This window comes from Pristiophorus japonicus, chromosome 18, assembly GCF_044704955.1.
Source record: "Pristiophorus japonicus isolate sPriJap1 chromosome 18, sPriJap1.hap1, whole genome shotgun sequence".
NCBI classification, from domain to species: Eukaryota; Metazoa; Chordata; class Chondrichthyes; family Pristiophoridae; genus Pristiophorus; species Pristiophorus japonicus.
Genome location: NC_091994.1, coordinates 35,549,386 through 35,577,227, shown reverse-complemented (window position 1 = coordinate 35,577,227; position 27,842 = coordinate 35,549,386). Strand labels below are relative to the sequence as shown.

The 27,842-nt window shown below is 44.0% G+C and overlaps 1 protein-coding gene across 3 annotated transcripts in view; it reads left to right on the top strand.

Annotated features, from left to right (window-relative positions):
* timm44 (translocase of inner mitochondrial membrane 44 homolog (yeast)) overlaps positions 1 to 27,842 on the top strand; it is a 68,531-nt gene that overhangs the window by 2,853 nt on the left and 37,836 nt on the right. For 2 of the 3 annotated variants that reach the window (XM_070859860.1, XM_070859861.1), the window contains exons 2-7: positions 4,935 to 5,037; positions 10,590 to 10,700; positions 11,463 to 11,633; positions 11,713 to 11,793; positions 13,034 to 13,183; positions 27,482 to 27,621. In XM_070859860.1, coding sequence (XP_070715961.1) covers positions 5,029 to 5,037; positions 10,590 to 10,700; positions 11,463 to 11,633; positions 11,713 to 11,793; positions 13,034 to 13,183; positions 27,482 to 27,621 — 662 coding nt within the window. In that variant the 5' untranslated portion in view covers positions 4,935 to 5,028. The remainder of the gene's footprint in view (positions 1 to 4,934; positions 5,038 to 10,589; positions 10,701 to 11,462; positions 11,634 to 11,712; positions 11,794 to 13,033; positions 13,184 to 27,481; positions 27,622 to 27,842) is intronic. The other variant, XM_070859859.1, reaches the window with a different exon arrangement.

Below are 27,842 nucleotides of genomic sequence, written 5' to 3'. Positions count from 1 at the left end.
TATTTTCCAGTGGGAACCACAGGGCAGCGATCAGCAGTAGGAACCATGCACTGAGGATAGTTGTATTGCTGCCACTTATCCCTCATACTGGTATCAGTTACCTCGGTCAACTGGGGTTGAACCAGCTCAGTACTACATTGGGCAGAGCTGCTCCCCACTGGGTCATCAGTTGAGGGATTAAATGTGCAGGAATACATATGATGTGATTATAATGTTTCTGGCTCGTTCTACTTAAATGGAAAGGGACGTCTAGGGATCCTTTCTATCGGAAATACTCTTGCATTTTCTATTGGAACAGAAATGTGTAAAGATTTTTACTGACTTTTAAAGATACTTATTACCCAAATGGAAGCCCACACGTGATTGCTTTTTACCTCCAGACTGCTTTGGAGACACTAGTGACAAGAGGAGGCCTGTTGTTCTGGAGCAGCTCCACTAATTACAGTGGGGCAAATGTATATCTGGTTCTGCACCCAGGCTGGTTCTAATTCACAGCCCTATTGCAATCAGTAAAGTTGCTCCAAGTGGGCACAGACCCATTGAGTAATAAATTTGATGTTTTTAAAAATATATTTTGACAAGTTATTTTGTGGTTAACAATAAGCAAGAAAGTTGTGAAATTGAATTCAGCAGTAAATCTGGTTTTAACCAAAACATGGAAGCTGCTGGTTTTGGCCCCTGTCACCAACTCTGCTCCCTCACCACCGATTCCATTCCTATCCCTGGGCACTGTCTTGGGCTGAATCAGACCTCAATCTCTATGGCCTATTTGACCCTGAGCTTCCAACCCATATCCTCTCCATCATAAAGACCGCTTCCTTCCACTGCAATATTGCCCGTCTCCTTTCCTGCCTCAGGCTATACTATTGAAACCCTTAATCCATGTTTTTGTTACTGCAAAACTAGAATATTCCAAAGCTCTCCTGGCCGGCCTCCCATTTTCCACCCTCCAAAAAGTTAAGCTCATCCAAAACTCTGCTGCTCATATCGTAACTCACAGTAATCCCATTCACCCATCATTCCACTGCTTGCTGACTTATTTTGGCTTCCGTCCAGCAGTGCCTTGATTGTAAAATTCTTATCCTCAAGTTCAAGTTCCTCCATGGCCTTACCCCATCCTATCTCTGTAACCTCTGTTCCTACAACCCTCCGATAAACCTGCGTTCCTCCAGCTCTGGTCTTTTGTGCATCCCCCACTTCCTTTGCTCCACCATTGGTGGCTGTGCCTTCAGCCATACAGGCCCTAAGCTCTGGAATTCCCTCCCTAAACCTCTTTGCTTCCACCTCTCCTTTAAGACACTCCTTAAAACCTACCTCTTTTGTCACCACCTTTGGCTCAGTGTCTATTTTTATCTGATTACGCTCTTGTGAAGTGCCTTGTGACGTTTTACTATGTTAACGGTGCAAGTTGTTGTTACTGTTGATTGTCATAAAACCCAACTTGCAGTTTACAACACCGAAGGTGGCCATTCAGTTGGGTCTTTGCTAGAGCAATCTATAACTCATTCCACAGCCCTGTTTTCTCCACATAGCCCTTTATGTTCCCCTGCTTGAAATACTTATCTACTTTTTCTTTAAAAGATGCCACTCCAAACTGCACATGGTACTATTACTGTGGCCTCCCCGATGTTTTATATACATTTATCATTACTTCTTTATTCTTGTACTTCATGAGTTATTTAGAATCATAGGGCCCAAGTTTCCACATGATTCGCGCCTGATTTTTAGGAGCAACTGGTGGAGAACGGACTATTTTAGAAATCGCAATTCTCCACATTTTTTTTTCTGCAGTTCTCGTCAGGTAGAACAGTTCTAGTTTAGAACAGAATTTTTTCTTCAAAAGGGGGCGTGTCCGGCCACTGACGCCTGATTTGAAAGTTTCCACAGTGAAAATGTACTCCAAACTAAAGTAGAATGGCGCCAGTGAAGATTTTTGTAGAACTGAAAAAAACCTGTTCTACACATTAAAAAATCAGGCGCAGGTTACAAATTAGGCGTCCAGAACGAGGTGGGGGGGAAGGGAACTCATTAAATTTGACAATAAATCCTTATTTATACTTCTACAAATATTATACAAATAAATCCAACCTGAATAAACATTTATAAGCCAAGAAAAGATTAAATAAACCATCTTCCTACCTGTGTGAAAGTGCTTCAGCCAGGGAGAATTCTGCAGCTGTTCGTGCCGCTGAGCGAGAGAGAGAGAGAGAGAGAGAGAGGTCGGAGGAGAGAGGGAGGGGAGGGGGGTCGGGGGAGAGAGGGAGGGGAGGGGGGTCGGGGGGGAGGGGGGTCGGGGGAGAGAGGGAGGGGAGGGGGGTCGGGGGAGAGGGAGGGGAGGGGAGGGGGAGCAGGTGTCGGGTCGGGGGGGGGGAGCGGGTGTCGGGTCGGGGGGGGGGGGGGAAGCGAGCCTCGGGTCGGGGAGCGGGCCTCGGGTCGGGGCGGGGGGGGAGAGCGGGTCTCTGTCGGGGCGGGGGGGGGGAGAGCGGGTGTCGGGTCAGGGCGGGGGGAGCGGGTCTCGGGGCGGCAGGGGGGGGGGGCGGGTCTCGGTCGGGGCGGGGGGGGGAGCGGGTGTCGGGTTGGGTCTGGTCGGGGGGGGGGCGGGTCTCAGTCGGGGCGGGGGGGGAGCGGGTGTTGGGTCGGGTCTGGTCGGTGGGGGGGTGGGGGTGCGAGTGTCGGGTCTGGTCGGGGGGGGGGGGGAAGCAGGAGCTGGCCGTGGGAGGAGCCTTATTCACGCAGCCCCAGTGAGGCCATTGGGCCAGGGCTAGGGGCTGCGTGCTTCGGGCCCCTCCCACACAGTTCGGCGCCTGGAGCTACTGCACTTGCGTGCCGACTGTAGCGCGCATGTGCAGAGGTCCCGGCACTGTTTTCAGCGCAGGGACCTGGCTCCGCCCCCCCCCACAGCTCGTGCCGGCTGCGCCGAGTGCCACAGGACCTGTAAGTCGGTGGAGACTACCGAGGATTTTTTTAGGCGCCGTTTTAGGCGCGAAAAACAGGCGCCCAGCTCGGAGGGGCGCCCGTTTTTTTTCTTGTGGAAACTTGGGCCCATAGAATGGTTACAGCACAGAAGGAGGCCATTGGGCCCATCAAGTCCATGCTGCTCTATGCAAGAGCACTTCAGCTAGTCCCACTCCAACACCCTTTCCCTGTAGCTCTGCAAATTTTTTCCCTTCAGGTACTTATCCAATTCCCTTTTGAAAGCCACGATTGAATCTGCTTCCACCACCCTTTCAGGCAGTGCATTCCAGATCATAACCATTCACTGTGTAAAAATGTTTTCCCTCGTGTCGCCTTCGGTTCTTCTGCCAATTGCCTTAAATGTGTGTCCTCTGGTTCTCGACCTTTCCACCAATGGGAACAGTTTCTCTCTACTCTGGCTAGACCTCTCATGATTTTGAACACCTCTATCAAATCTCCTCTCAAATTTCTCTGCTCTAAGGAGAACAACATCAGCTTCTCCAGTCTATCCATGTAACTGAAGTCCCTCATCCCTGAATCTATTCTTATAAATCTTTTATTCACCCTCTCTAAGGCTTTCACATCCAGAATTGGACACCATACTCCAGTTCAGGCTGAACCAGTGTTTTATAAAAGTTCATCATAACGTCCTTGCTTTTGTACTTCTATGCCTCTACTTATAAAGCCCAGGATCACGTATGTGTTTTTAACTGCTTTGTCAACCTGTCCTGTCACCTTCAATGATTTGTGCACATGTCTCTGTTCCTGCACCCTCTTTAAAATTGTACCCGTTAGTTTATATTGCCTCTCTTCGTTCTTCCTACCAAAATGTATCACTTTTCACTTTTCTGCATTAAATTTCATCTGCCACGTGTCCACCTATTCCATCAGCCTGTCTATGTCCTCGCGAAGTCTATCACTATCCTCCTCCTCACTGTTCATGACACTTCCAATTTTGTGTCATCTGCAGATTTTGAAATTGTGCTCTGTACACCCAAGTCTAGGTTATTAATATATATCAAGAATAAAACCCGAAATACTATCAGCCTTTTGTATGCCTATATCTACCAGCACTTGCCCTTTCAGGAAATTATTTTGAATTCTGAGGTCTTCTTTGTTCATCGTCACCCATTAGCATCTTTCCTTTGAGTGTTTGTTCCCATTCCTTGTTTTTTTCTTCCAAAATATTCCTCAAACATCTCCCTTGTTAGAATGCATCTTCCACCTTGCAGTCCATTCCACTAACCTACATCCTTCTGAAGTCTTTTACAATCAGTCTTACTGTTTGCCATTAGCAAATTTCAATATCATGCTCTTTATGCCTCAGTTCAAATCATCTTTGTATATTGAAAAGAAAAGTGGATCCAGCATTAAGCCCTGGGTTATATAAGTTCCAATCCTTCTCCAGTCCAAGCAACACCCATTAAACCCTAATGCTTAAATGCTGCAAATGATGGAAATACAAAGCAAGTCAGTCAGCATCTATAAAAGGGAAAAGACAGGTCATTGTAACCTAATGAGTGGTTATACAGTTGCAATTTCAGCAACCTCCCTTTTTGTTTTATAGATGATGACTGAACTCCTTTGGATTTGCAGTTTTGATTTCCTTTCATATAACCCTAATCCTTTGTTTCATGTTTATTAACAAACTTTGTATTCATGCTGCCACATTTCCTCTTCTTCTATATAGCCTGAAGTTTTGTAACAAGCCTGTTAGAAACATTGAATAGCTTTTGAAAATCAATTTACATCACGTACTACATTCCATTTATCTGACTAATTGGTCTCTTTTTTTTAAAAAAAAACATTATTACATTTGTCAAATACAACTTAGCAAATCAGTGATGGTTAGCCTTGATTAACCCACGCATTTTAAATTCATTTAATTTGAATTATAGATTCTAAGCATTTACTAACAATTTATGTTAGACTAACTAGTCTATTGTTACCTGGTTTATCATTCTCTCCATTATGAATAGACGTGTTACATTGGTTACGCTCCAGTCCCCCAGCAGCATTTGCATATTTAAGGAGGATTGAAAAACTGCAAGCAGAGCCTCTACCAACTTCTCTATGACTAAGGTGCATGCAATCAGGACTTGATGATTTAACTACCTTGCGTTCTGGTATTTTTTTTCAGAATCACTTCTCACTTCTGCCATTATTTGTAAAAATGATGCAAACAATTTATTTAGTATCTTCACCATTTGTACTCCACAACTAGCTCCCCCTTCATCCAATCATTCTGCCAGTATTGTTTTACTTTTTAGATGCTTATAAAAGTTGTAACTATTTCCTAGTTGTAACTACATGCTTTTGTCTGCTAGCCTTTTATTCATTTTCTGTTAAGCCGTTCTAATCTCCCTTTTTGCCTTTACTACACTTTCTATGTTCCTCGTGATTTTCCTTAGTATCATTAGTCTGAGTTTCGTCATATCTCCGTTTTAAGTTTCAGTTTAGTTTTAACTTCACTATTTATCTATAAATTCTATGCTTTGATGCAGCCCCTTTTAACCTTATCGGAATATATTTTGTATCCAAGGATACAGTCCTATAAGTAAATTGTTGCACAATAATTATGAATTTAAAAAATAATTTTGAAAGAAATCACTAAAGTAGCCTTAAATATACTAATTTTTCCTTAGTAATACCTATTTATCTCCAAACAGGCTTGCCCCTCTGGGCCTGTGGCTAGCATTCTACTTAGTTTCTAGAGCTCAAAGGGTTTAATTCTGTTTTCCTGCCATTATTTTCTGTGCTCAGAGCATGTTGGACCAGAGCTTGAAGCCTGTGTTTGAAGGCCATAACAATTAAGCTGTCATTTTTATGCCTGATAAGATCGCACTCTTTGCTACTGCAAGAAATAAAGTCATGAACTTTTGCAGCTGTCTGACAAAGCAACAATCAATGGATTAAGGCACAGGAGTGTAATTCTAGATCGTGTGTTCAAGAAAGAGAACGACAATTATTTTCTTCCTGAGTAATGCCACGAGAGAGCAACTATCTATATATGTAGAAGTTTTGACTGTTACAGTCGACATCCATTTCAAGTCAAAAAAACAGATGGATAGGTGGTTAATTTCTTGTTGGTTTCTTCTGATTTGGAGCAATTTACAAGCACCCACCAATCTGCAAACATCCTTCACCAGCAGCATGTCATGTATACACAGCAATTAAATGAAATTATCTTAAAAGGGACAGGCCAGGTTAAATGCAGCTATGCCCAAGCACAGTTCAATACATTGTGCAAAACATGGTTTGCCGCTCTCTGTTGTAAAACAGTGTCATCATTCAACTCACAGCGAGCAACAACATAGGAAATTGGCTAGTTGCTAAATAAGCCCAGTGGCAAGACTACTCTGCTCTTCTACTGAAGCTGGTGAGTGGTGTTGGAGTATAGTTACTACCGGCCCAACTGACCATTCTTAAGCCGAGACAATGTATGTTCGGAATTTCAATTCGGTTCGAGCAGAGGAAGCATTACAGCTGAACCTGATCTTGTCTTCATTTAATTTTCATATAAGCACTTTGGATATCAATCAGGGCAGAAAATTGATGCCTTTCCCTTGACTCCAGATGCTAAAGCCAGTCCGTTGGTTATAGAGCAGTATTTAAAAAAAAAATTAGTTCATGGGATGTAGGCACGCTGCAAGGCCAGCATTAATTGTCCATCCTAGGCTAAGAGCTCTGTCTCCATTAGTATGAAGTTGACTCACGGTGGGAGTGCCTCGCTGCTGTTAAAATGTATTGCATTATGTGGAATGTTAACTATAGTATGTCACGGTCAATGCATTTAATGAGAACTGATGTGGTGGCGTCATAGAGTAGGATGAAATCTGAATGGCTTAAAATGTCTTGGATTTGAGAAATACAGCATCTCATCATGCTATAAGCTTTGTGTTCAGTACCTTGATGAGCTTGGTGAGGCTGTGAGTATAGATCAGTTATTGAAAATGTTAGAGCAGTGACATAGTCCTAAAGAAAGCAATTAAATGTTGAGGTTTTCTGTCAGGATTGTGGAGTCTAGACATGTGTTGTCCACTAATCCATTAGTGTCAGCTGCATTTAGAATATTGCATTCAGTTTTGCTTTCCAAAATGACATTGATGAATTCGACAGATTCAGAAGACAGAAACAAAATGATCCCAGAATTTGATTGGCTTTTATAAATTTTAACAGAGCATTCTGTTTAACAAAAGCAACGATTGGACAATGCATGGTAATATTTTTTAAATAGCGAGAGACCAAACAATGGAAAGTCTTTGAAGTAAGTTAGGCTAGTAGGGTATAAGGATGTGATTTCAAAATTAAGAAATCAGAAACTGAGCATAAGGATTTATCCGAAATTAAATCCAAAAGTGATGGAAATACAAAACAATTCAGTCAGTACCTGAAAGAAAAGATAGGTGAATGTTTCTGGAAGGGTCCTGCTGGAAATGTTAACCTGTCTTGCCGTTGCAGATCGACACGGCTGCGTATTTGCAGCATTTTCTGTTTTTATTCCAGATTTTCATCATTCAGTTTTCTCTCTACCTTTGCATGTTTTTAATAAGGATTTAACTGTGAACATGTTTAGTAAAACATATGCTCAGTGCTAGGGCTTTAGCGGTAGTAACTAATGTTATTAAATAATATTTTAATTTTGGACAGCGTCACTTAATCCAAAGTTCCAACAAGAATGCTAGCTATTGGTGTGGGAATCCTGGCAGTCTCTTTCTCCTCTTCCCCCTCCCCCCCCCCCCCCCCAACACACACACACACACTCTCCTACCCCACCTACCCCCCAACACACACACACTCTCCTCTCTCGCCTCCCCCCCCCCAACACACACACACACTCTCCTCCCCCACCTACCCCCCCAGTCGAGGTGCATAGAGATCAGTTGTAGAATCCTCTCGGTCATCCTGGCTAAGATCAGATAGCTTAGTTAAGATGATTCAGGATTGAAGACTGGTCTGTATGGCTCAGTACCCTGAACCATTGAGGGGCTAACTTGACATTTTCAAAATCCCAATCTCAGGGTTTGATTTTCTCTGATTCGTCCACGTATTTTAAGTTATTATAGCGGAATATTTCTATTTGGGGAAATATTTATAAATCTTTCTGGAGTGGTATGCTGAGACAGAACTACCAAGATTTGGCTTATAATGTGATTTGGGCTGTGTCGAGTTTGTTGATCTCAGCTGGATCTTAGTTGGGGCATTAGAATTGGCCTCAGCACCCCTGGGCTAGGGGAGGAAAAAGTCAGGCAGACTTCCTGCTGCTGATCACTATCCAGTGATCCCGGCTGGAAAGTGCATATGTGAAGACTAGATTGATTCAACTGTGATGCCCCTGGCAGTCAAATCACTGCCAACACTCACTATCCAGGGTCATGATTGCCCGAGGATCTAACACCCATTGAACTGTGCCCCAACAAAGAGTCACTAACTGTAGGAGAAGACAAAACTGGCAAAAAATAAGATTTGGTTTGGATTTGCCCTTTCCTTTCAAAGATTTTCTTCACTGAGAATTTAAATACATCTGTTCAATTTGAAATAACTGGCCACTTAACACATCAGGCTCATGAATTGTAATCTCAGGTGACTGTCCTGTGACCTTATCCTTGCCTCTTTAGGTGAGCTTATTTACTGGAAGGAGCATTCCATGGCAATAGGGTGGAGAATAGTATCTAATAAGATCAATCCTATTGGTTTTGATGCCACAGTCCAGACTATTTTAGCTTATTGGCTGAAGCTTGAATAAAAAGGCACAAGGACCCACAATGTACAGATATTTGAAGAAATTGAATTAAATTGTCAGGAATTTTACCAAAAAGTTGAGAAATGTAATAACTTTTCTGGTGATAATTCTCTACATGATATTTTGACTGTATATGGCATATTTCTGGTGCAAAATGGCTGCAGCATTTGTTTACAGAAAAAGGGTCATTGCACCTGGATAAAAGTAATTCAATTGCAAACTTGAGACATTTTAACATCTTGAGGTACTATGGTAATGTAAGTATAGAAACATAGAAAATAGGGGCAGGAGTAAACGTTTAAAATTCTGACGGGTTTAGACAGGTTAGATGCAGGAAGAATGTTCCCAATGTTGGGGAAGTCCAGAACCAGGGGTCACAGTCTTAAGGATAAGGGGTAAGCCATTTCGGACCGAGATGAGGAGAAACCTCTTCACCCAGAGAGTGGTGAACCTGTGTAATTCTCTACCACAGAAAGTTGTTGAGGCCAATTCACTAAATATATTCAAAAAGTAGTTAGATGTAGTCCTTACTACTAGGGGGATCAAGGGGTATGGTGAGAAAGCAGGAATGGGGTACTGAAGTTGCATGTTCAGCCATGAACTCATTGAATGACGGTACAGGCTCGAAGGGCCGAATGGCCTACTCCACCTATTTTCTATGTTTCTATGTAGGCCATTCGGCCCCTCGAGCCTGCACCACCATTCAATAAGATCATGGCTGATCATTCCCTCAGCACCCCTTTCCTGCTTTCTCTCCATACCCCTTGATCCCTTTAGCCGTAAGGGCCATATCTAACTCCCTCTTGAATATATCCAATGAACTGGCATCAACAACTCTGCGGTAGGGAATTCCACAGGTTAACAACTCTCTGAGTGAAGAAGTTTCTCCTCATCTCAGTCCTAAATGGCCTACCCCTTATCCTGTGTCCCCTGGTTCTGGACTTCTCCATCATCGGGAACATTCTTCCCGCATCTAACCTGTCCAGTCCCGTCAGAATCTTATAAGTTTCTATGAGATCCCCTCTCATCCTTCTAAACTCCAGTGTATAAAGGCCCAGTTGATCCAGTCTCTCCACATATGTCAGTCCTGCCATCCCGGGAATCAGTCTGTTGAACCTTCGCTGCACTCCTTCAATAGCAAGAACGTCCTTCCTCAGATTAGGAGCCCAAAACTGAACACAATATTCCAGATGAGACCTCACCAAGGCCCTGTATAACTGCAGTAAGACCTCTCTGCTCCTATACTCAAATCCCTTAGCTATGAAGGCCAACATACCATTTGCCGCCTTCACCGCTTGCTGTACCTGCATGCCAACTTTCAATGACTAATGAACCATGACACCCAGGTCTCGTTGCACCTCCCGCTTTCCTAATCTGCCGCCATTCAGATAATATTCTGCCTTCGTGTTTTTGCCCCTAAAGTGGATAACCTCACAGTTATCCATATTATACTGCATCTGCCATGCATTTGTCCACTCGCCTAACCTGTCCAAGTCACCCTGCAGCCTTTTAGCGTCCTCCTCACAGCTCAAACCGTCACCCAGTTTAGTGTCATCTGCAAACTTGGATTTATTAATATTTGGTAGGTTCCTTGTCTTGTGTTAATTTACCGGTTCACATTATCTATGGCACTACTCAAAGAAGAGGGGAGTTCTCTGTGTCCTGTACATTCTTCTTCAACTAACAAAAACCCCTCTATTAATTGGCCATTGATACTGCTATTCGTGGTATGTTGCTGTGCCAAAATGGCTTCCACATTTGCTTACAACAGCAGTGACTAGACTCAGTAATTCATTGTACGTGGTGCTTTTGGGTTTCCTGAGAGGCATGATAAGATTCTATATGCAAGTTCATTCTGTTTATTATGTTTGTTACAATCTGTTCTTCCCAGATATGTCTAGCAAGAAGTATTCAGCTTTTGTCCACAAGGTCCCAAGTTCCAGCACTCAACAGAACTCATGTATACAGGATATGCAACCGTTCTTCTATAGACCAGTGTCAGGTAACGTAAACAGTGCCGGCAAGAAAAGCATACAAAATAAAATTGTTTGTTTATTGTCATCCATATGGAGATGTGACCTGTGAGTGTCCAGTTGCTGCTGGTCCTCACTGGACTTTCCACTGCTCCTGACCACCTCTCTTGGGACATAGGGGGAAAAAACTGGCTGTGGTTTGCCTATTCTATAGTAATGGTTCGCCTCCAACATGGTGATGCTTTGCCTGTACTGTGGTGATGATTTGCTGCCACTTTAGTGATGGCTTGCCTGCACTAATTGGATGGTTTACCTCCACTATTGCTGATGGTTTTCTGCCACTGTAGTAAGAACATTGGAAAAGGAGTAATCAGCCCATCAGTCCCTTGATCCTGTTCAATTTAATTTGATCATGGCTGATCTGTATCTCAACTCCATTTACCCATTTTTGATCCATACCCCTTGATACGCTTACCTAATAAAAAATCTGTCGATCTCAGTCTTGAAAATGCCAATTGATCTAGCATCCACAGCCTTTTGGGGGAAAGAATTCCACATTTCCACAATCCTTTGTGTGAAAAGATGCTTCTGGATTTCACTCATGAAAGGCCAAGCTCTAATTTTAACATTATGCCCCCTTGTTCTGGGCTTCCCTCTGCTAGAGGAAACAGCTTCTTTGTATTTACTCTATCTGATCCCTTTATCATTTAAACACCTCACTCAAAATTCTAAACTCAAGGGAATACAAGCCAAGTTTATGCAATCTGTCCTCAGAATTTCTTTTTTTATAGGTTCGATGTTATGCATCAGAAGGGAGGAAGGGCTTTCTCACCGGCTTATTGGACAATATCAAACAGGAACTAGCAAAAAACAAAGAAATGAAGGATAGCATTAAGAAATTTCGAGATGAAGCAAAAAGGTTAGAAGAATCAGAGGCACTGCAGAGAGCAAGGAAAAAATATGTAAGTTTTTTAATTTCTCATACGTTAGAGACACAACTTTGTAATTTTACTGAGATTAAATAGTTTGTTTATTTTTCAGAAAACCATTGAATCTGAAACAGTCAAAACCTCAGAAGTCTTTAAGAAGAAGTTGGAAGAGTTTTCAGAATCAGTAAAAGAGGTGAGTGCAGCTCATGGGCTTACCGGGAACATGTCTCATTAGAGAACTATTGTGAAAGTTGGTATTTTTCTCAATTCCTGCTTAAATGAACCATTCACAGTACTGGAGTCCCTCGGCTTCATTGCATGTGACGGTGCAGCTTTAATTCCACTCAATTACTCTTCTCTCAACCCCATGAGCACTACATGCAGGGTCTCGACCCTTGCTGATGGAGTTCTCTTTAGTTGTGTTAGTCTGATGTGTTCAACCCTTCCAGTGGAACCAGTGGTGACACTCAGAGCCTGGTGACACCAGTAATTTATGTCTTTGCACGCTCAGATGATTTGGCAGAATGAGTATCAATTGGGCTTTTATATTTTTTTTGATTCAATTGCCCCAGTGGAGTCTCAGTCTCCTGTTTGGTTCTCAGTGCATGATTTTTAGCCAGTTAGCGAGAGGTTTTAAAGATATGTGAGTCCCAATCCTATTTTAAATAAGCAAAAAGAAAAATAAATATTAAAAAGGGTACTTAATAAACAGTGCAAATTAAAATTGAAATCACTAAGTATGGAGCGAGAGAGGGGGGGGGAGGTGGGGGTTGAAAGCAAAGGCACATAGAGCAAAAGTGAGTTTTTTTTTTTACCACTCCCTATGCGGAGTTGGTTGATCCCAGTTGGATTAGCAGTAGGGGTAGTGCAATTGACCTCAACGCCCCTGTGTTAGAATGGGGAAAATTAGTCAGGTTTACTACCAACATTCCCTATAAGCTGCGTGGTCGCACAGCTCTCTGCCATTAATATGCAGCCTGGGACCAGCATTACCCATGTTGAAGTGTCGCATGCGAACCTGTGAATGGGCCGCACAGCTCCTTAAAGAGGCCGTGCACCCAAATAAAATTTATGGGGAACATTGGTTACTACTACTAATACCCAGTGTGATTCCTGCTACAAAGTGCAAGTATGTAGATGTCGGGTGAGGGCAGGACAGGCTTGGCTGTGATACGATTCATGGTCGAATAGACTGCTGATACGCACTGTCTAGACACACACCTGAAGAATGAGCACTTGACTGAGGTACCAAAAGGGCTACCAGCACCTGTGGAACTATAGATCAGAAAGAGTCAGCACTGGGAAGAGAATTTATCAGCTTATTTCCAGTGTGACTGATGTTAGAGTGCAGTTTGATGAACATTTGTTTCATGTGCTTCTTGAGGCTTTTTGTTTAGAGTAAGTATGTTTATGTGCTATTTTCTATACCGCAGAGTCTAGATGAAGTTGGTAAATCTGATATCGGCAAGAAGATAAGGGAAGGAGTGGAAGAAGCAGCAAAATCAGCAAAGCAGTCTGCAGAAACGGTCAGCAGGAGTGGAGAGAAGATCGGCAAAACCACTGCCTTTAAAGCAATATCTCAGGTAGGTAACACCACTTAAAGCTGATTACCTGGACTTGAATCTCATTTGCTGCATATAATACGTAGCTGTGTGCAAAATTGCCTGCCATATTTATCTAAATAACAACAGTGACTGCATTTCAATGCAGTTCATAATATGAAGCTATGTAGACATTGCTCAGAGACATGACGAGGCACTACATTTAAAAATAAGGGGCTCGAGTTTGGTCAAACCTAAGTTCCGCCCATGTACCGTCGAAAGGACCGCTAAGATCCTGTCGGTACTTTGGGCATAAGTTTGGTGGAATAATGAGAGAGAAAAACGCCTGGTGGAAAAAATGGGCCTTACGCGCCGATTGTGGGCAACAGCGGGCGATAGGTTGGATTTTGGGCAGCAAAAGCGATCCTCGGTAAAGTAAACGCCGAGGATAGAGTCGGGCCCAGGGAGGGGAGGGAATGGGGAAAATTTTTTTTTTCAACAAATGAAAAAAAAACTATTACCCTTCAGAAGACCCTATCCAACAAAATTGCTGCAAAAGTAATGAAGAAAACAAGTGTGCTAACCTTTTCTTGCAGGTCTTCATACTTACCATTTAGGTAAGACCTGCCTCCAAGCGGAGGACCGCCCAGACCAATCTCTGGAGGGAGCGGGCGAGAGGACTTTTGTTGGCGTTGCATGTCAGCGGACACTCCCCAGCGGCCTTCTCTCCCTGCCGGTGTGTGAGGGCCTCACCAAACTCGCTCGGAGGGGAGAGCGCCCAAAAAGCAGAGAGACCGCCGAGTTTCGGTGGCAGCCGGTGGTAAGTCCACCAAATTCAGGCCCAAGTTCTTTTAATAATCTGGGTACTGCAGGCGTCTTCTTGGGCCGCATAGATGTATATTCTGGATCCTCGGGACCACATACAATGTTTAAACCCATCTCTGCATCAAGTGGTATTAACAGAACTTGGTGTTCTGATTTAAGATTTACCTACCAATGGGACAATAGCACTAAGAACAGCCTTCCCCAAACCTCAGGAATTCAAACACCACAAACCAGTGAACAAGAAATACAAGTGCAAAAAGGACTGAGTAGCCTGGGCTTGGATAGAGGCATGTAGGCCCATGCCGCAGGTTGAATACATATGTTTAAAGCGAAACCTTTTTAAGCCTTGTCAAAGGGATTGCAAATTGAAACTGAAGTGAAACATAGAAACATAGAAAATAGATGCAGGAGTAGGCCATTCGGCCCTTCGAGCCCGCACCACCATTCAATATGGTCATGGCTGATCATGCACTTCAGTACCCCATTCCTGCTTTCTCTCCATACCCCTTGATCCCTTTAGCCGTAAGGGCCACATCTAATTCCCTTTTGAATATATCTAACGAACTGGTCTCAACAACTTTCTGTGTTCGAGAATTCCACATGCACACAACTCTGAATGAAGAAGTTTCCCCTCATCTCGGTCCTAAATGGCTTACCCCTTATCCTTAGACTGTGACCCCTGGTTCTGGACTTCCCCAACATCAGGAACATTCTTTCTGCATCTAACCTGTCCAATTCCGTCAGAATTTTATATGTTTCTATGAGATCCCCTCTCATCTAAATTCCATTGAATATAAGCCTAGTCGATCCAGTCTTTCTTCATATGTCAGTCCTGTCATCCCAGGCATCAGTCTGGTGAACCTTCACTGCACTCCTTCAATAGCAAGAATGTCCTTCCTCAGATTAGGAGACCAAAATTGTACACAATATTCAAGGTGTGGCCTCACCAAGCCCATGTACAACGCTATGAAGGCCAACATGCCATTTGCCGCCTTCACCGCCTGCTGTATGCCAACTTTCAATGACTGATGTACCATGACACCGAGGTATCGTTGCGTCTCTCCTTTTACTAATCTGTCACCATTCAGATAATAATCTGCCTTCCTGTTTTTAGCACCAAAGTGGATAACCTCACATTTATCTACATTAGTGAAGTGAAGTTATATTACAGAAAAAAGTGATGCGTTTCAAAGAGATTGTAATGTGCTGCATGGCTGTTATCTGTCTTTAATGAAAAATTGTCCTGAAAATCAAATATTCACAGAATGACTAACACAAAAAACATATATTTGCAGAATGACTAACATGCTTGCTGTCTTTTAGAAGGTGTTGTGTATTACAGGTTGTCATAGAATCATAGAAATTTATAGCATGGAAGGAGGCCATTTCGGCCCATCGTGTCCGCTCGGGCGACCAAGAGCTATCCAGCCTAATCCCACTTTCCAGCTCTTGGTCTGTAGCCTTGTGGGTTACGGCACTTCAAGTGCATATCCAAGTGCTTTTTAAATGTGGTGAGGGTTTTGCCTCTACCACCCTTTCAGGCAGTGAGTTCCAGACCCCCCCCCCCCCCCCCCCCCCATCACCTGCTGTGTGGAAAAAATTCCCCCTTTAAACCTCTTATTAATTACTTTAAATCTATGCCCCCTGGTTGTTGACCCCTCTGCTAAGGGAACTATGGTAGATTTCTTTATTAAGATGGAGAGTGACACAGTTAATTCGGAGACGAGGGTCCTGAACTTAAGGAAAGGTAACTGCGATGGTATGAGGTGTGAATTGGCTAGAATAGACTGGCGAATGATACTTAAAGGGTTGACTGTGGATAGGAAATGGCAAACATTTAAAGATCACATGGATGAACTTCAGCAATTATACATCCCTGTCTGGAGTAAAAATAAAATGGGGAAGGTAGCTCAACCATGGCTAACAAGGGAAATTAGGGATGGTGTTAAATCCAAGGAAGAGGCATATAAATTGGCCAGAAAAAGCGGCAAACCTGAGGACTGGGAGAAATTTAGAATCCAGCAGAGGAGGACAAAGTGTTTAATTAGGAGGGGAAAAATAGAGTATGAGAGGAAGCTTGCTGGGAACATAAAAGCTGACTGCAAAAGCTTCTATAGATATGTGAAGAGAAAGAGATTAGTGAAGACAAACATAGGTCCTTTGCAGTCAGAATCAGATGAATTTATAATGGGTAACAGAGAAATGGCAGACCAATTGAACAAATACTTTGGATCCGTCTTCACGAAGGAAGACACGAATAACCTTCCAGAAATACTAGGGGACAGAGGATCTCTTAAGAAGAAAGAACTGAAGGAAATCCTTATTAGTCAGGAAATTGTGTTGGGGAAATTGATAGGATTGAAAGCCGATAAATCCCCAGGGCCTGATGGTCTGCATCTCAGAGTACTTAAGGAAGTGGCCCTAGAAATAGTTGGTGATCATTTTCCAACAGTCTTATCGACTCTGGATCAGTTCCTATGAACTGGAGGGTAGCTAATGTAACACCACTTTTGTTGGAATCAGTTATTAAAGATGAAATAGCAGCGCATTTGGAAAGCAGTGACAGGATCGGTCCAAGTCAGCATGGATTTATGAAAGGGAAATCATGCTTGACAAATCTTCTGGAATTTTTTGAGGATGTAACTAATAGAGTGGACAAGGGAGAACCAGTGGATGTGGTGTATTTGGACTTTCAAAAAGCTTTTGACAAGGTCCCACACAAGAGATTGTTGTGTAAAATTAAAGCACATGGTATTGGGGGTAATGTATTGACGTGGATAGAGAACTGGTTGGCAGACAGGAAGCATAGAGTCGGGATAAACTGGTCCTTTTCAGTATGGCAGGCAGTGACTAGTGGGGTGCCGCAGGGCTCAGTGCTGGGATCCCAGCTCTTTACAATATACATCAATGATTTAGATGAAGGAATTGAATGTAATATGTCCAAGTTTGAAGATGACACTAAGCTGGGTGGCAGTGTGAGCTGTGAGGAGGATGCTAAGAGGCTGCAGGGTAACTTGGACAGGTTAGGTGAGTGGGCAAATGCATGGCAGATGCAGTATAATGTGGATAAATGTGATGTTATCCACTTTGGTGGCAAAAACGTGAAGGCAGAATATTATCTGAATGGCGACAGATTAGGAAAAGGGGAGGTGCAACGAAACCTGGGTGTCATGGTTCATCAGTCATTGAAAGTTGGCATGCAGGTACAGCAGGCGGTGAAGAAGGCAAATTACATGTTGGCCTTCATAGCTAGAGGATTTGAGTATAGGAGCAGGGAGGTCTTAGTGGAGTTGTACAGGGCCTTTGTGAGGCCTCACCTGGAATATTGTGTTCAGTTTTACTCTCCTAATCTGAGGAAGGACGTTCTTGCTATTGAGGGAGTGCAGCGAAGGTTTACCAGACTGATTCCCGGGATGGCAGGATTGACATATGAGGAGAGCCTGGATCGACTGGGCCTGTATTCACTGGAGTTTAGAAGAATGAGAGGGGATCTCATAGAAACATATAAAATTCTGCCAGGACTGGACAAGTTAGATGCAGGAAGAATGTTCCCGATGTTGGGGAAGTCCAGAACCAGGGGTCACAGTCGTAAGGATAAGGGGTAAGCCATTTAGGACTGAGATGAGGAGAAACTTGTTCACTCAGAGAGTTGTGAACCTGTGGAATTCTCTACCGCAGAGAGTTGTTGATGCCAGTTTGTTAGATATAATCAAGAGGGAGTTAAATATGGCCCTTATGACTAAAGGGATCAAGGGGTATGGAGAGAAAGCAGGAAAGGGATACTGAGGTGAATGATCAGCCATGATCTTATTGAATGGTGGTGCAGACTCGAAAGGCCGAATGGCCTACTCCTGCACCTATTTTCTATGTTTCTATGTTTCCTATCCACTTTATCTAGGTCCCTCATAATTTTATACACCTTAATAAGGTCTCCCCTCGGCCTCCTCTGTTCCAAAGAAAACAAACCCAGCCTATGCAGTCTTTCCTCATAGCTAAAAATCACATCTTTTCTGTAATCTGATCAGAACTGCACACAGTATTCTAGCTATGGCCTAACTAGTATTTTATACAATTCAAGCGTAACCTCGCTGATCTTGTATTCTATGCCTCAGCTAATAAAGGCAAAGTATTCCATATGCCTTCTTAACCACCTGATCTTCCTGTCCTGCTACCTTCAAGGATCTGTGGACATGCACTCCGAGGTCTCTTTGTTCCTCTGCATTTCCCAGTGTCCTACCATTTAATGTGTATTGCACTGCCTTGTTAGCCCTCCCTAAATGCATTACCTCATACTTCTCAGGATTGAATTCCATTTGCCACTGGTCTGCCCACCTGACCAGTTCATTGATATCTTCCTGCAGCCTACAACTTTCTTCTTCATTATCAACTGCACAGTCAATTTTTGTATTATCTGCAAACTTCTTAATCATACCCTCTACATTCAAGTCTAAATCATTGATATATACCACAAAAAACAAGGGACCTAGTACTGAGCCCTGTGGAACCCCACTGGAAACGGTCTTATAGTCACAAAAACACCCATCCACCATTACCCTTTGCTTCCTGCCTCTGAGCCAATTTTGGATCCAACTTGCCATTTTGCCTTGGATCCCATGGGCTTTTACTTTTGTGACCAGTCTGCCATGTCATCATCATCGTCATAGGCAGTCCCTTGAAACGAGGATGACGTGCTTCCACGCCGAAAACGGATGAGTTCACAGGTGTTTCAATGAGTGTCCGGATCCTGAACTACATCCTGAAGGGTGGAAGATGCCTGTGCGTGGATTTTTTTAATGTGGGGTGGCTATTGCACACCAACCATCACACGGGCTTGACAGAGCTAGGTCTTGGTCCAGTGGCAAGGGTTAACCAGGACGATTGGAGACCAGCTCTGCTGCATGAACCTAGTGCGCACATATATCGCAGTGTGGGCTGGCCCGTGCTGCCCTTGCCTCTTCTGGGCCCCGAACTTTCATCTCTCCTGGGCCCCGGTCACATCCCTCTACAAACTCTTGCCGCTCCTTCGCCCCGACGTCGCTGCTCCTGCTGTACCTGCCCGCACTGCAATCAGCCGTCGCCCTCCTGCAGCAGCACACGCTGTTTCCTGAAGTGGCACACCGCCACACGCTGCTTCCTCTATCAAAAGCCTTGCTAAAATCCACATACATTATATCAAATGCACTACCCTTATCGACCCTCCTTGTTACCTCCTCAAAAAATGTAATCAAGTTCGTCAGACATGACCTTCCCATAACAAATCCATGCTGGCTGTCCCTTGATTAATCCACGTCTTTCTAAATGAAAATTTATCCTGTCCCTCAGAATTTTTTCCAATAATTTTCCCACCGCCGAGGTTAGGCTAACTGGCCTGTAATTACTCGGTCTATCCCTTTCTCCCTTTTTAAACAAAGGTACAACGTTACCAGTCCTTCAGTCCTCCGGCACCACACGTGTAGCCAGAGAGGATTGGAAAATGATGGTCCCAACGCCTTAGGAATTTAAAGCCCTCCCTTCTGCACCAGCTCTCCAGCCACACATTCATCTGCTCTATCCTTCTATTTCTGTACTCACTAGCACGTAGCACTGGGAGTAATTCGGAGATTACTACCTTTTGAGGTCCTGCTTTTTAATCTCCTAGCTCCCTAAAATCTGCCTGAAGGACCTCATCCTTCTTTCTACCTATGTCATTGGTACCGATATGGACCACGACCTCTGGCTGTTCACCCTTCCTTCTCAGAATGTCCTGCAACCGCTCAGTGACATCCTTGACCCTGGCACAAGGGAGGCAACATACCACCCTGGAGTCATGTCTGTGGCCGCAGAAATGCCTGTCTGCTCCCCTAACTGTCGAATCCCCTACCACTATTGCTCTTCCACTCTTCTTTCGCACCAGTCCGCCCCCGTGCAGCTGAGCCACCAGTGGTGCCATGGACTTGGCTCTGGTTGCAATCCCCAGAGGAACCATGGGCCCCTCCAGTACTCAGAATAGAATACTGGTTGGAGAGCGAGATGTTCTCGGGGGTTCCTGCACTACCTGCCTGGTGGTCCTCTTCTGTCTGGCAGTCACCCATTTCCTCTCTGCCTGCACACTCTTAAGCTGCAGGGTGACCACCTCTAGAAACGTGCTATCCACGAAGTTCTCAGCCTCGTGGATGCCGTGCAGTGACTCCAACTGCTGCTCAAGCTCCGAAACATGGATCGCGAGCTGCCGCAGCTGGTGACACTTCCTGCACGCATGGTAATCCAGGCCGTGAGATGCATCCTGGACTTCCCACATGGCACAGGATGTGCATTCCATGGGATTGGCCTGCCCTGCCATTCCTCTATTTAATATACTATGAACTTACTTAGCAGAAATAAACTTAAACCTTAAAAAAAAACACTCGCCAGCTACTCACCAATCAGCTCCTTCCCTTGTACCGATGTCACTTTTTTTACTCTGACTTTTACTTTTTCAAAATCTGCCTCTGTTGTGTTACATTAGAACTTGTATCTCATTAGTTCTTTTATTACTTAAACTCTCTCTGATGTTCCTTGTGGATCTTCCTGTTGTGCTTATACGTACTGAAGAATTTGATTTTAGCAGACTCCAAAAGCTCATATGATTGGTAGGGATAGGTATGCAGAACTGGTGTCACACAGACAGAGAAAGAGAGAGAGAGATGTGCTCTCCCTCTCCCTCTCCCTCTCCCTCTCCCTCTCCCTCTCCCTCTCCCTCTCCCTCTCCCTCTCCCTCTCCCTCTCCCTCTCCCTCTCCCTCTCCCTCTCTCTCTTGCGCTTGCTCGTTCGCTCTCTCTCTCTTTTCCTCTTCCAACAGGGCTCACTGGTTAGTGATTAGAAGCAGGAGCTGATGTATTTTTTCCCAATCCTTGACCCAGGGCACCGAGGCCAATTTTAGCACAATTACCACTGACATCAGCGAACTCAGCACAGACTGGGGATGTAACCTGGGGACTTCCTGGTCTATGTGGCTCAGCACAATACCAAGTGGTGCATGTACCCACTCATGCACCAGGGGGCACTAATGCTCTCTTTAAATGTGAGGAGCAGTTTTCATTTTGAACTAATATATAGTGTTGAATTAATGTTTAAAAAATGGTATTGTTGTTTGTAATTATGTAAACTATGCCAATGTTCTGTGTTTAATGCCTTTCTTTACTGTATGTCCTTTCGATATATTGTGCGAAGCTAGTCTTGATGTTTTTGGTGCTGCATACAGGGCAGGTTCTTGCGACACCAGTTTTTTCTGAATGGAGGGTGAAGTGTTAAATATTTGATCTTATCTATGAAGGGTTAACAGATGTAGTTGTTTCATTGCTATGAATATGTGCTTTCTTAAAATCAAACATGAGATGGTGACCAAAAACCTGCAATTTAATTTTCATCATTTAAGTTTTGTGCAGTCAGTGAAATTTGTTTCATCTCCTCCTCTTCTGCATCCGCGTCCAGTAAAAGGCACTACTTCTCACTGGGGTGCGGGTTGCACGGATGCCAGCTCCAACAATGGCAACTTGAATTTATATAGTGCCTTTAATGTAGAAAAATGTCCCGAGTCAAAAAAATTGATGCTGAACCAAAGAAGGAGTTATTAAGCGGGATGACCGAAAGCTTGGTCAAAGAAGTGGGTTTTAAGGAGGGTCTTAAAAGAGGAGAGAGATGTGGTGGGGGTTAGCAGGGGAAAGAGTATGGGGCTGAAGGCACGACTGCCGGTGGTGGAACTAATGGAGGCAGGATGCACAAAGTCAGAGGAATATGTCAAGGAAATGTTATCTTCAATTCTTTGGAGAGATACTTGTGACATACAGTGAAAATATATATCCTGGTGTTGTGACATTAGTGCGATGATACAGATCAACTCAAAGTACGTGCGAGTACACTATCACCATACCTCCTGCACTGCTTCGTGCCATCTTCATAAAGATAAAGGTGGCAGTCTAAAGAGCTCCCTGGAGGTCCAGTGCGTAGCTAAGCCATTCACACCAGGAATGTACTGGGATGTGCATGGAAGTTTTGGATTGCACGTGAGAACAAGTCGCACTGACGTTGTACAAACCAGTGGTGAGGCCAGTTCTGGTGTGCCATTTTGGTCACCCACTTCAAAAAAAGATATAGATGCATTAGAAAGGATTCAGGTCGTGTGACCAGGATGATCCCTGATCCAAGTTATAAAAAATGCTCAAGTGATGATTATTTTCACTGAAGGAAAGAAGACCGAGATCCAGGTCCTCCAAAATAATTTTCTTTGCATCAGACATCTAGCTGACGAAGCTCAGAAGTCTCTTCCCATGTTCAAGAATCTCCACACCAAACTACTGAGAATTCTGTTTGTCTGATAGAGTGTACATTTCCTATCGATTACGATACACCACCCTTAACACAGTTACATGTGGGTTGGGTAGGTAGGGGATTTAAGTCTTAGCATGCACAGAGGTAACGCTTAAGTTTAACCAGCTACACCGCATAGCCTGCCAGCATTGGGCACTGCTAAACGTCCCACAGCTTCTCCACCAAAGACTATCCCATCTATTAGGGCAGAGGTGTCATCCTGAACCTCAGAGTTTCCTCATGGAAGCATTCACATAGGGCAGCTTGCGACATCCCAGCCACCTTGATGTTCTAGACTCTGTCAGTATTCATTAACGACTGTACGGCTGACACCTCGCCAGGTTATCCAGTGACCATCGTGATGCTGATTCCCCACCAGAGTAGTAACCATCATCGGGCTGATTTTCCCACCAAATTATCCAGTGACCATTGCGAAGCTGATTCCACTCCAGGGTAGTGACCATCGTGCAGCTGATTCCCCACTAGGGTCGATATAGGCTGGAGCCCTCCCTTCCTCCCTTTGCCATAAATTTACCGGAAGAAGCCCTTTTATTGCATGCTTAGGAGTTTCTAAAACATGAAGACGAGCTGTTGGGACAAATCTTGTATGCTGCAAGATAAACCTGTATTGGGATTTTTCTGTCATTGGAGAGCGGTCAGAAAGACCAGTGTACCCTATGTCCCTTCCTAGCAGTTTCAAAGGACTGTCTATGTTCAGCCTAAAGTTGGCCTCCACCAAAAACTCTTTAAGTAAAGTAATGAAGGCTATAGATAACATTGAATTAAAATGAGCACAGAACTAGAACAACAAGATTAAAAGTTAGAAAACTAAAATTCCACAGGACAGTGGAACAGAATCCCAGAAAAGCCATTAAAAGGAGCTTGGTCAATATCTGTTGAGAATGGGGATGCATGAGGCTAAAAGAGATACAGGTTGGACCTCTCTGTTCCGGGATTCCCAGGTTCGGAAACATCCGTGGATCGACATCAGTTTCCCGTGCTTCCTGGCTCTGTGTTCATTGTTGCGGAGAGAGAGAGAGCGTGGCCCGAGTTTTGCAGCCTGAGCCGGAGCGTGGCGGATGCTTACAGGAGCCTGGGCGCTGTCTACAGGTACCTAGGCTTGACGTGGCCTCTCGTGGTTTGGAAAATTCTCTGTTCCGGCACTGGTTAGATCCCGAGGGTGCCGGACCAGAAAGGTCCAACCTGTACTAACAGCCTTGCTTGATTATTTCAGTAGATATAGTGAAGGAACATAATGTTCCTTAAAGTAAGGGAATCAACTGAGTTCATTAAAAAATAATCGTATACCGACTCTGGAGGGAGTGGGATTGATGGGCTCTAGGTGGTCTCTTCCATCCAGACTTGGCCTGGGTTTGGTCATTTGATCTTAGCTGGGGCAGTAGTAGAAGCTGCAGTGAGCCGCCCGAGCTAAGTTAGAGCGGGATAAATGAGCCATCGTTCGTGCTCCTGTTTTTTGCTCAGGGAAGCTCAACTGTGATGTTTCTCCTGGTTCAGTAGCTTGCCAATGTTCTGTGAGGGTACGAGCGCAAATAATGCCTGTGCATTTCTATTTACAGTTCCTGTAGATAATCGTGAGCCGAGATAGTTCGGGCTGCCAATGTGGTTCAGGGAAATTGGCCCTTGACACTCGAGCAAAGGCAATTTGTAGCTGCAGAGAAAACTACCAATCACACACAAATCATTTCAGTGAATGAACAGATTAATTGAGGTAGTGAGGTGCTCTCGGATGTGACCTGTTCAACAGATCATTGTGTTGATGGAGGCAGAAAAGCCGACTTTGGTTGAGCATTTTATGGTGTCAATGATGCAGTCTGTAATAACTCTCAGTGCTCGCTCTGTACTAGTCTAAGGTGTATTAAGGTTGATACTGTCCAAGCACAGTATGGGAAGAGTACAGAGGCACCAATGTGCTGAATGCCAGTTGTAAGCTGCTCTCCTAGATGAAGCAGAAGTAGGGTAGGAATGCCAAGGGGCTGGCTATTGGGTCATTCCACTGGCCTGAAGCTGTGCAGGGAGACAAACCTTTGCCTAGAGTCAGTACAAGTTTGGGTTCACTAACCATGTTACTGTTCCATGAAACCCCCAAGCACTGGGATGAGATTTGATACTGAAGTATTATTTATTTGTCAATGCAGCTTCCATTTTACGAGCTTGCAATTGCTCCTGGAATTGAGCGCGATTCTCCCCACCTGTCAGTGGTTGAGATCTTGTCTGGAATTGTCCAGAGTAAAAGAAAGAATGAACTTATATTTATATATTGCCTTTCACAGCCTCAGGACATCCCAAAGTGCTTTACAGCCAATTAAGTACTTTTCGTAGTAACTCCAGTTTCCCTGAACAGCTTCAGGGAATGACCCAACATCCAGCCCCTTGGCATTCCTACTCTACTTCTGTTTTTGAAGTGTTGTCACTGTTGTAATGTAGAGAAATGCGGCGACCAAATTGCATACAGCAAGGTCCCACAAACAGCAGTGTAATGATGATCAGATCATCTGTTTTAGTGATGTTGGTTGAGTGATAAATACTGCCAGGACACCAGGGAGAACTCTCCTGCTCTTTGAAATAGTGCCATGGGATCTTTACATCGACCTGAGAGGGCAGATGGGGCCTCGGTTTAACGTTTCACCCACAAGACGGCACTTCCGACAGGGCAGCACTCCCTCAGTACTGCACTGGAGTGTCAGCCTGGATTCTGTGCTCAAGTCTCTGGAGTGGGTCGCAACCCAAGCGAACATGTCAGTGGGTCGCATGCCAGTCCCACTATCCCAAAAGCCTCACCTGGCAGATGAACATTATTTTGTTAATTACTCTTGGGGGATTTGTGCGACGCTGGCAAAGCTACATTTATTGCTCCTCCCTTGTTGTCTGAAGGTGGCAGTGGGCCTTCTCGACTCGCTGCAGTCTTTGCGGCAATGGTGATTGCTGTGATGCTTGACAGTTTACTTTAAGCAACTAAGTGACTTGCTAGGACACTTCACGGACATTAAAAGTCAACCACATAGTGTGGACAAAAGTCATGTGTGACCCCAGACCAGGTGGTGGTATGGTGGATGGGGGGAGGCAGCGGGGGCTGGGAGGTGGTGGCATGTTACCATACATTAATGAACTAGTTAGAATTTTGCAACAATCCGGTATCCGGCAGCTTTCATGACAAACTATTGCTGCAGTCGGAGCAATGTTCCTGCAGTGACAGTGAGACTGACAGCAATACACAACTCCTATTGGTGTAAAATCAATTTTGTGTAGCCGCTCCTTCAGAAATCACAAAACAGATGTTGAAACAATTAACTCAGGATAAAGTTTGAAGGAAGCCACAGTGCTGGGACAGTGACATCCACTGAGCAACAGCCCCAGTAGCTGGATTGGGTGAAGATGGAGGTCTGTGTTCATGATACTTGTGAATATATTGGATCACACTGGCAGAAATCAGGCGTCCTGGCGATCGCATGTGGCAGGCAAAAGAACAAAGACTAGAAATGCAGCCCAGTGATTACATTTAAATCAGTAACGTTTTACAAGTGCTTATTCTGGAACAGCTTTAAAACCATTTAGTAAAATATTAATGCAGCAAGGCAGCTTTTTCTCGCAGCACTGCAACAAATACAATTTTTAAAGAAGAAAAATTCTGTATGACTATTAGATTTTATGTAAATGAGGTGCCTATAATGATTTTTATTCATTTGTGCACATTTCTTCAAGTCACTAAGTATCACAGAATCAAACATACTAATGCTATCTGATGTCTCCTGGGGAACAGTGCCAGTGAATAATGACACCATCTGGTGAGGAGGCTAAATAACTAAAGAGGCATCAAACACAGTAAGACATTAAGACAGAAATGTTTTTTGAACACTTTGCTCCATCCCCTGAAGGCATTTGATTCATGGGGCACTGGTTCTGTGGGCACCAGTGATCCACCATTCCTTCACCCTATTCTTCATGCTCACCTTGACTGTCGGTAAAGTATTCAAACGTCGGGGAATCACAGCCAATTCTGATCGGTCCCCACCCAAAATCCACACTCTCACATTCCAACGGGGTCACTGGGCAGGATTTTCAGGAACCCTGGCTGATTTTGCTTACCCTCTCTAACCCTGGGGCACTGAGGGCAATTGTTGCAGCCCGACTCCCTCCCACCTCCGATCCATAAAGTGAGCACACACTGAGGATGGAACCTGAAAACAAATAGATTTCAATAATGAAAAACATTTTTGAAAAGCTACGATAGAGTTTTGAATTATTTACAAGTGAGACATTGTGAGTTGGAGCAGCTGTTAATGATCCATGTGTAACATATTAAAGTTCAATGAGAACAGGTAGGATGAAGTGTCGTGCGCTACAGAGATCACTGACTCCGTTTCATATAATTTATTCAAAAATCAACCGGGTGGGGTTGTGAGCAAGAAATTATGAAACCTTCATCGATATTCTAGCCTGATTTCCTTGTTTGGAAAAACAATGATTTGAAACACTACAGTGCCAAAAACATCTAGTTGCTAATGACAAAATAATCCTGTAGAAGAGCATCACATACTACTTCACTCGTTTGTTTGTTTGTACTAGCTGCCGGAGAGTGTTTTGTGCTGGTGTCCAGAAATGGATTTCAACACTTCCTCATTGAATAAGACTGTGACTAGATGCGATAACTTAGCAGAAAGCTCTTGTTTGGCCTTTTGGCTCCATGATCCAGCTATTCCAGGCTTGTGTGAATGGGCAAGGCCTGGGGTTGTTGAGTGACCTCTGTGGGCAATGCCAATTTTCTCTCAATGCAGCTGATCCAAGAGTACCCTGTTATGTCATCACGTCTGCAAGAAAGAAAAGATTTATGTTGAATCCTGGAAGCACCCAGACCAGATGAAACTTCCATTCTCTGCTTGCTTTTTGATTGCAAATGATCAGCAGCTTGCATAGTCATCAGATAGCTTTAGTTTCCATAGCATTCATATTTGATACCATTGATTCAGATAAAATGTTGCTATAGCCAGATTACTTGGACACCCTTCCAGCTGATGTCCTGTTCTATTATGGTGCTACTTTCTCATACTGATGATGAAACTGTAGGAGGGAGTGATGCAGCGTAGTGACAGTAAAAGTACAATTGTTGCCGTCTATTTTTTCAGCCATGACTCTATCACTCTAACATCGGCTTTACTCCTTTGCTTTCTTCAGAGTGTTGAATCTGTTAAGAAGGAACTAGATGAGAGCGTTCTCGGACAGAGTGGGACCTACCGGTCACCGTCATTGCTGAGGAAAAGAAGCGACTTTACAAAAGATAAAGCGACGGAGGAAAAAATATTTGAACCAAATGAGTATGTGATACTTTGGTATTTAGGCAGCCAGTTTTCTCCCCTTGTCTCCTGAAGGTGCTGACTATCTACAGGTGCCAGCTAACCTCTGGTGACTCATCCAACTGATCATTCTTAAGGTGTGAGCCAAGATAGTGATTGCCAGCAGGCCTTTCAACCATGGGGCCAGTCTTCTCTCACTCAAGAACCACACACTACAGCAACTTACATTTATATAGAACTCT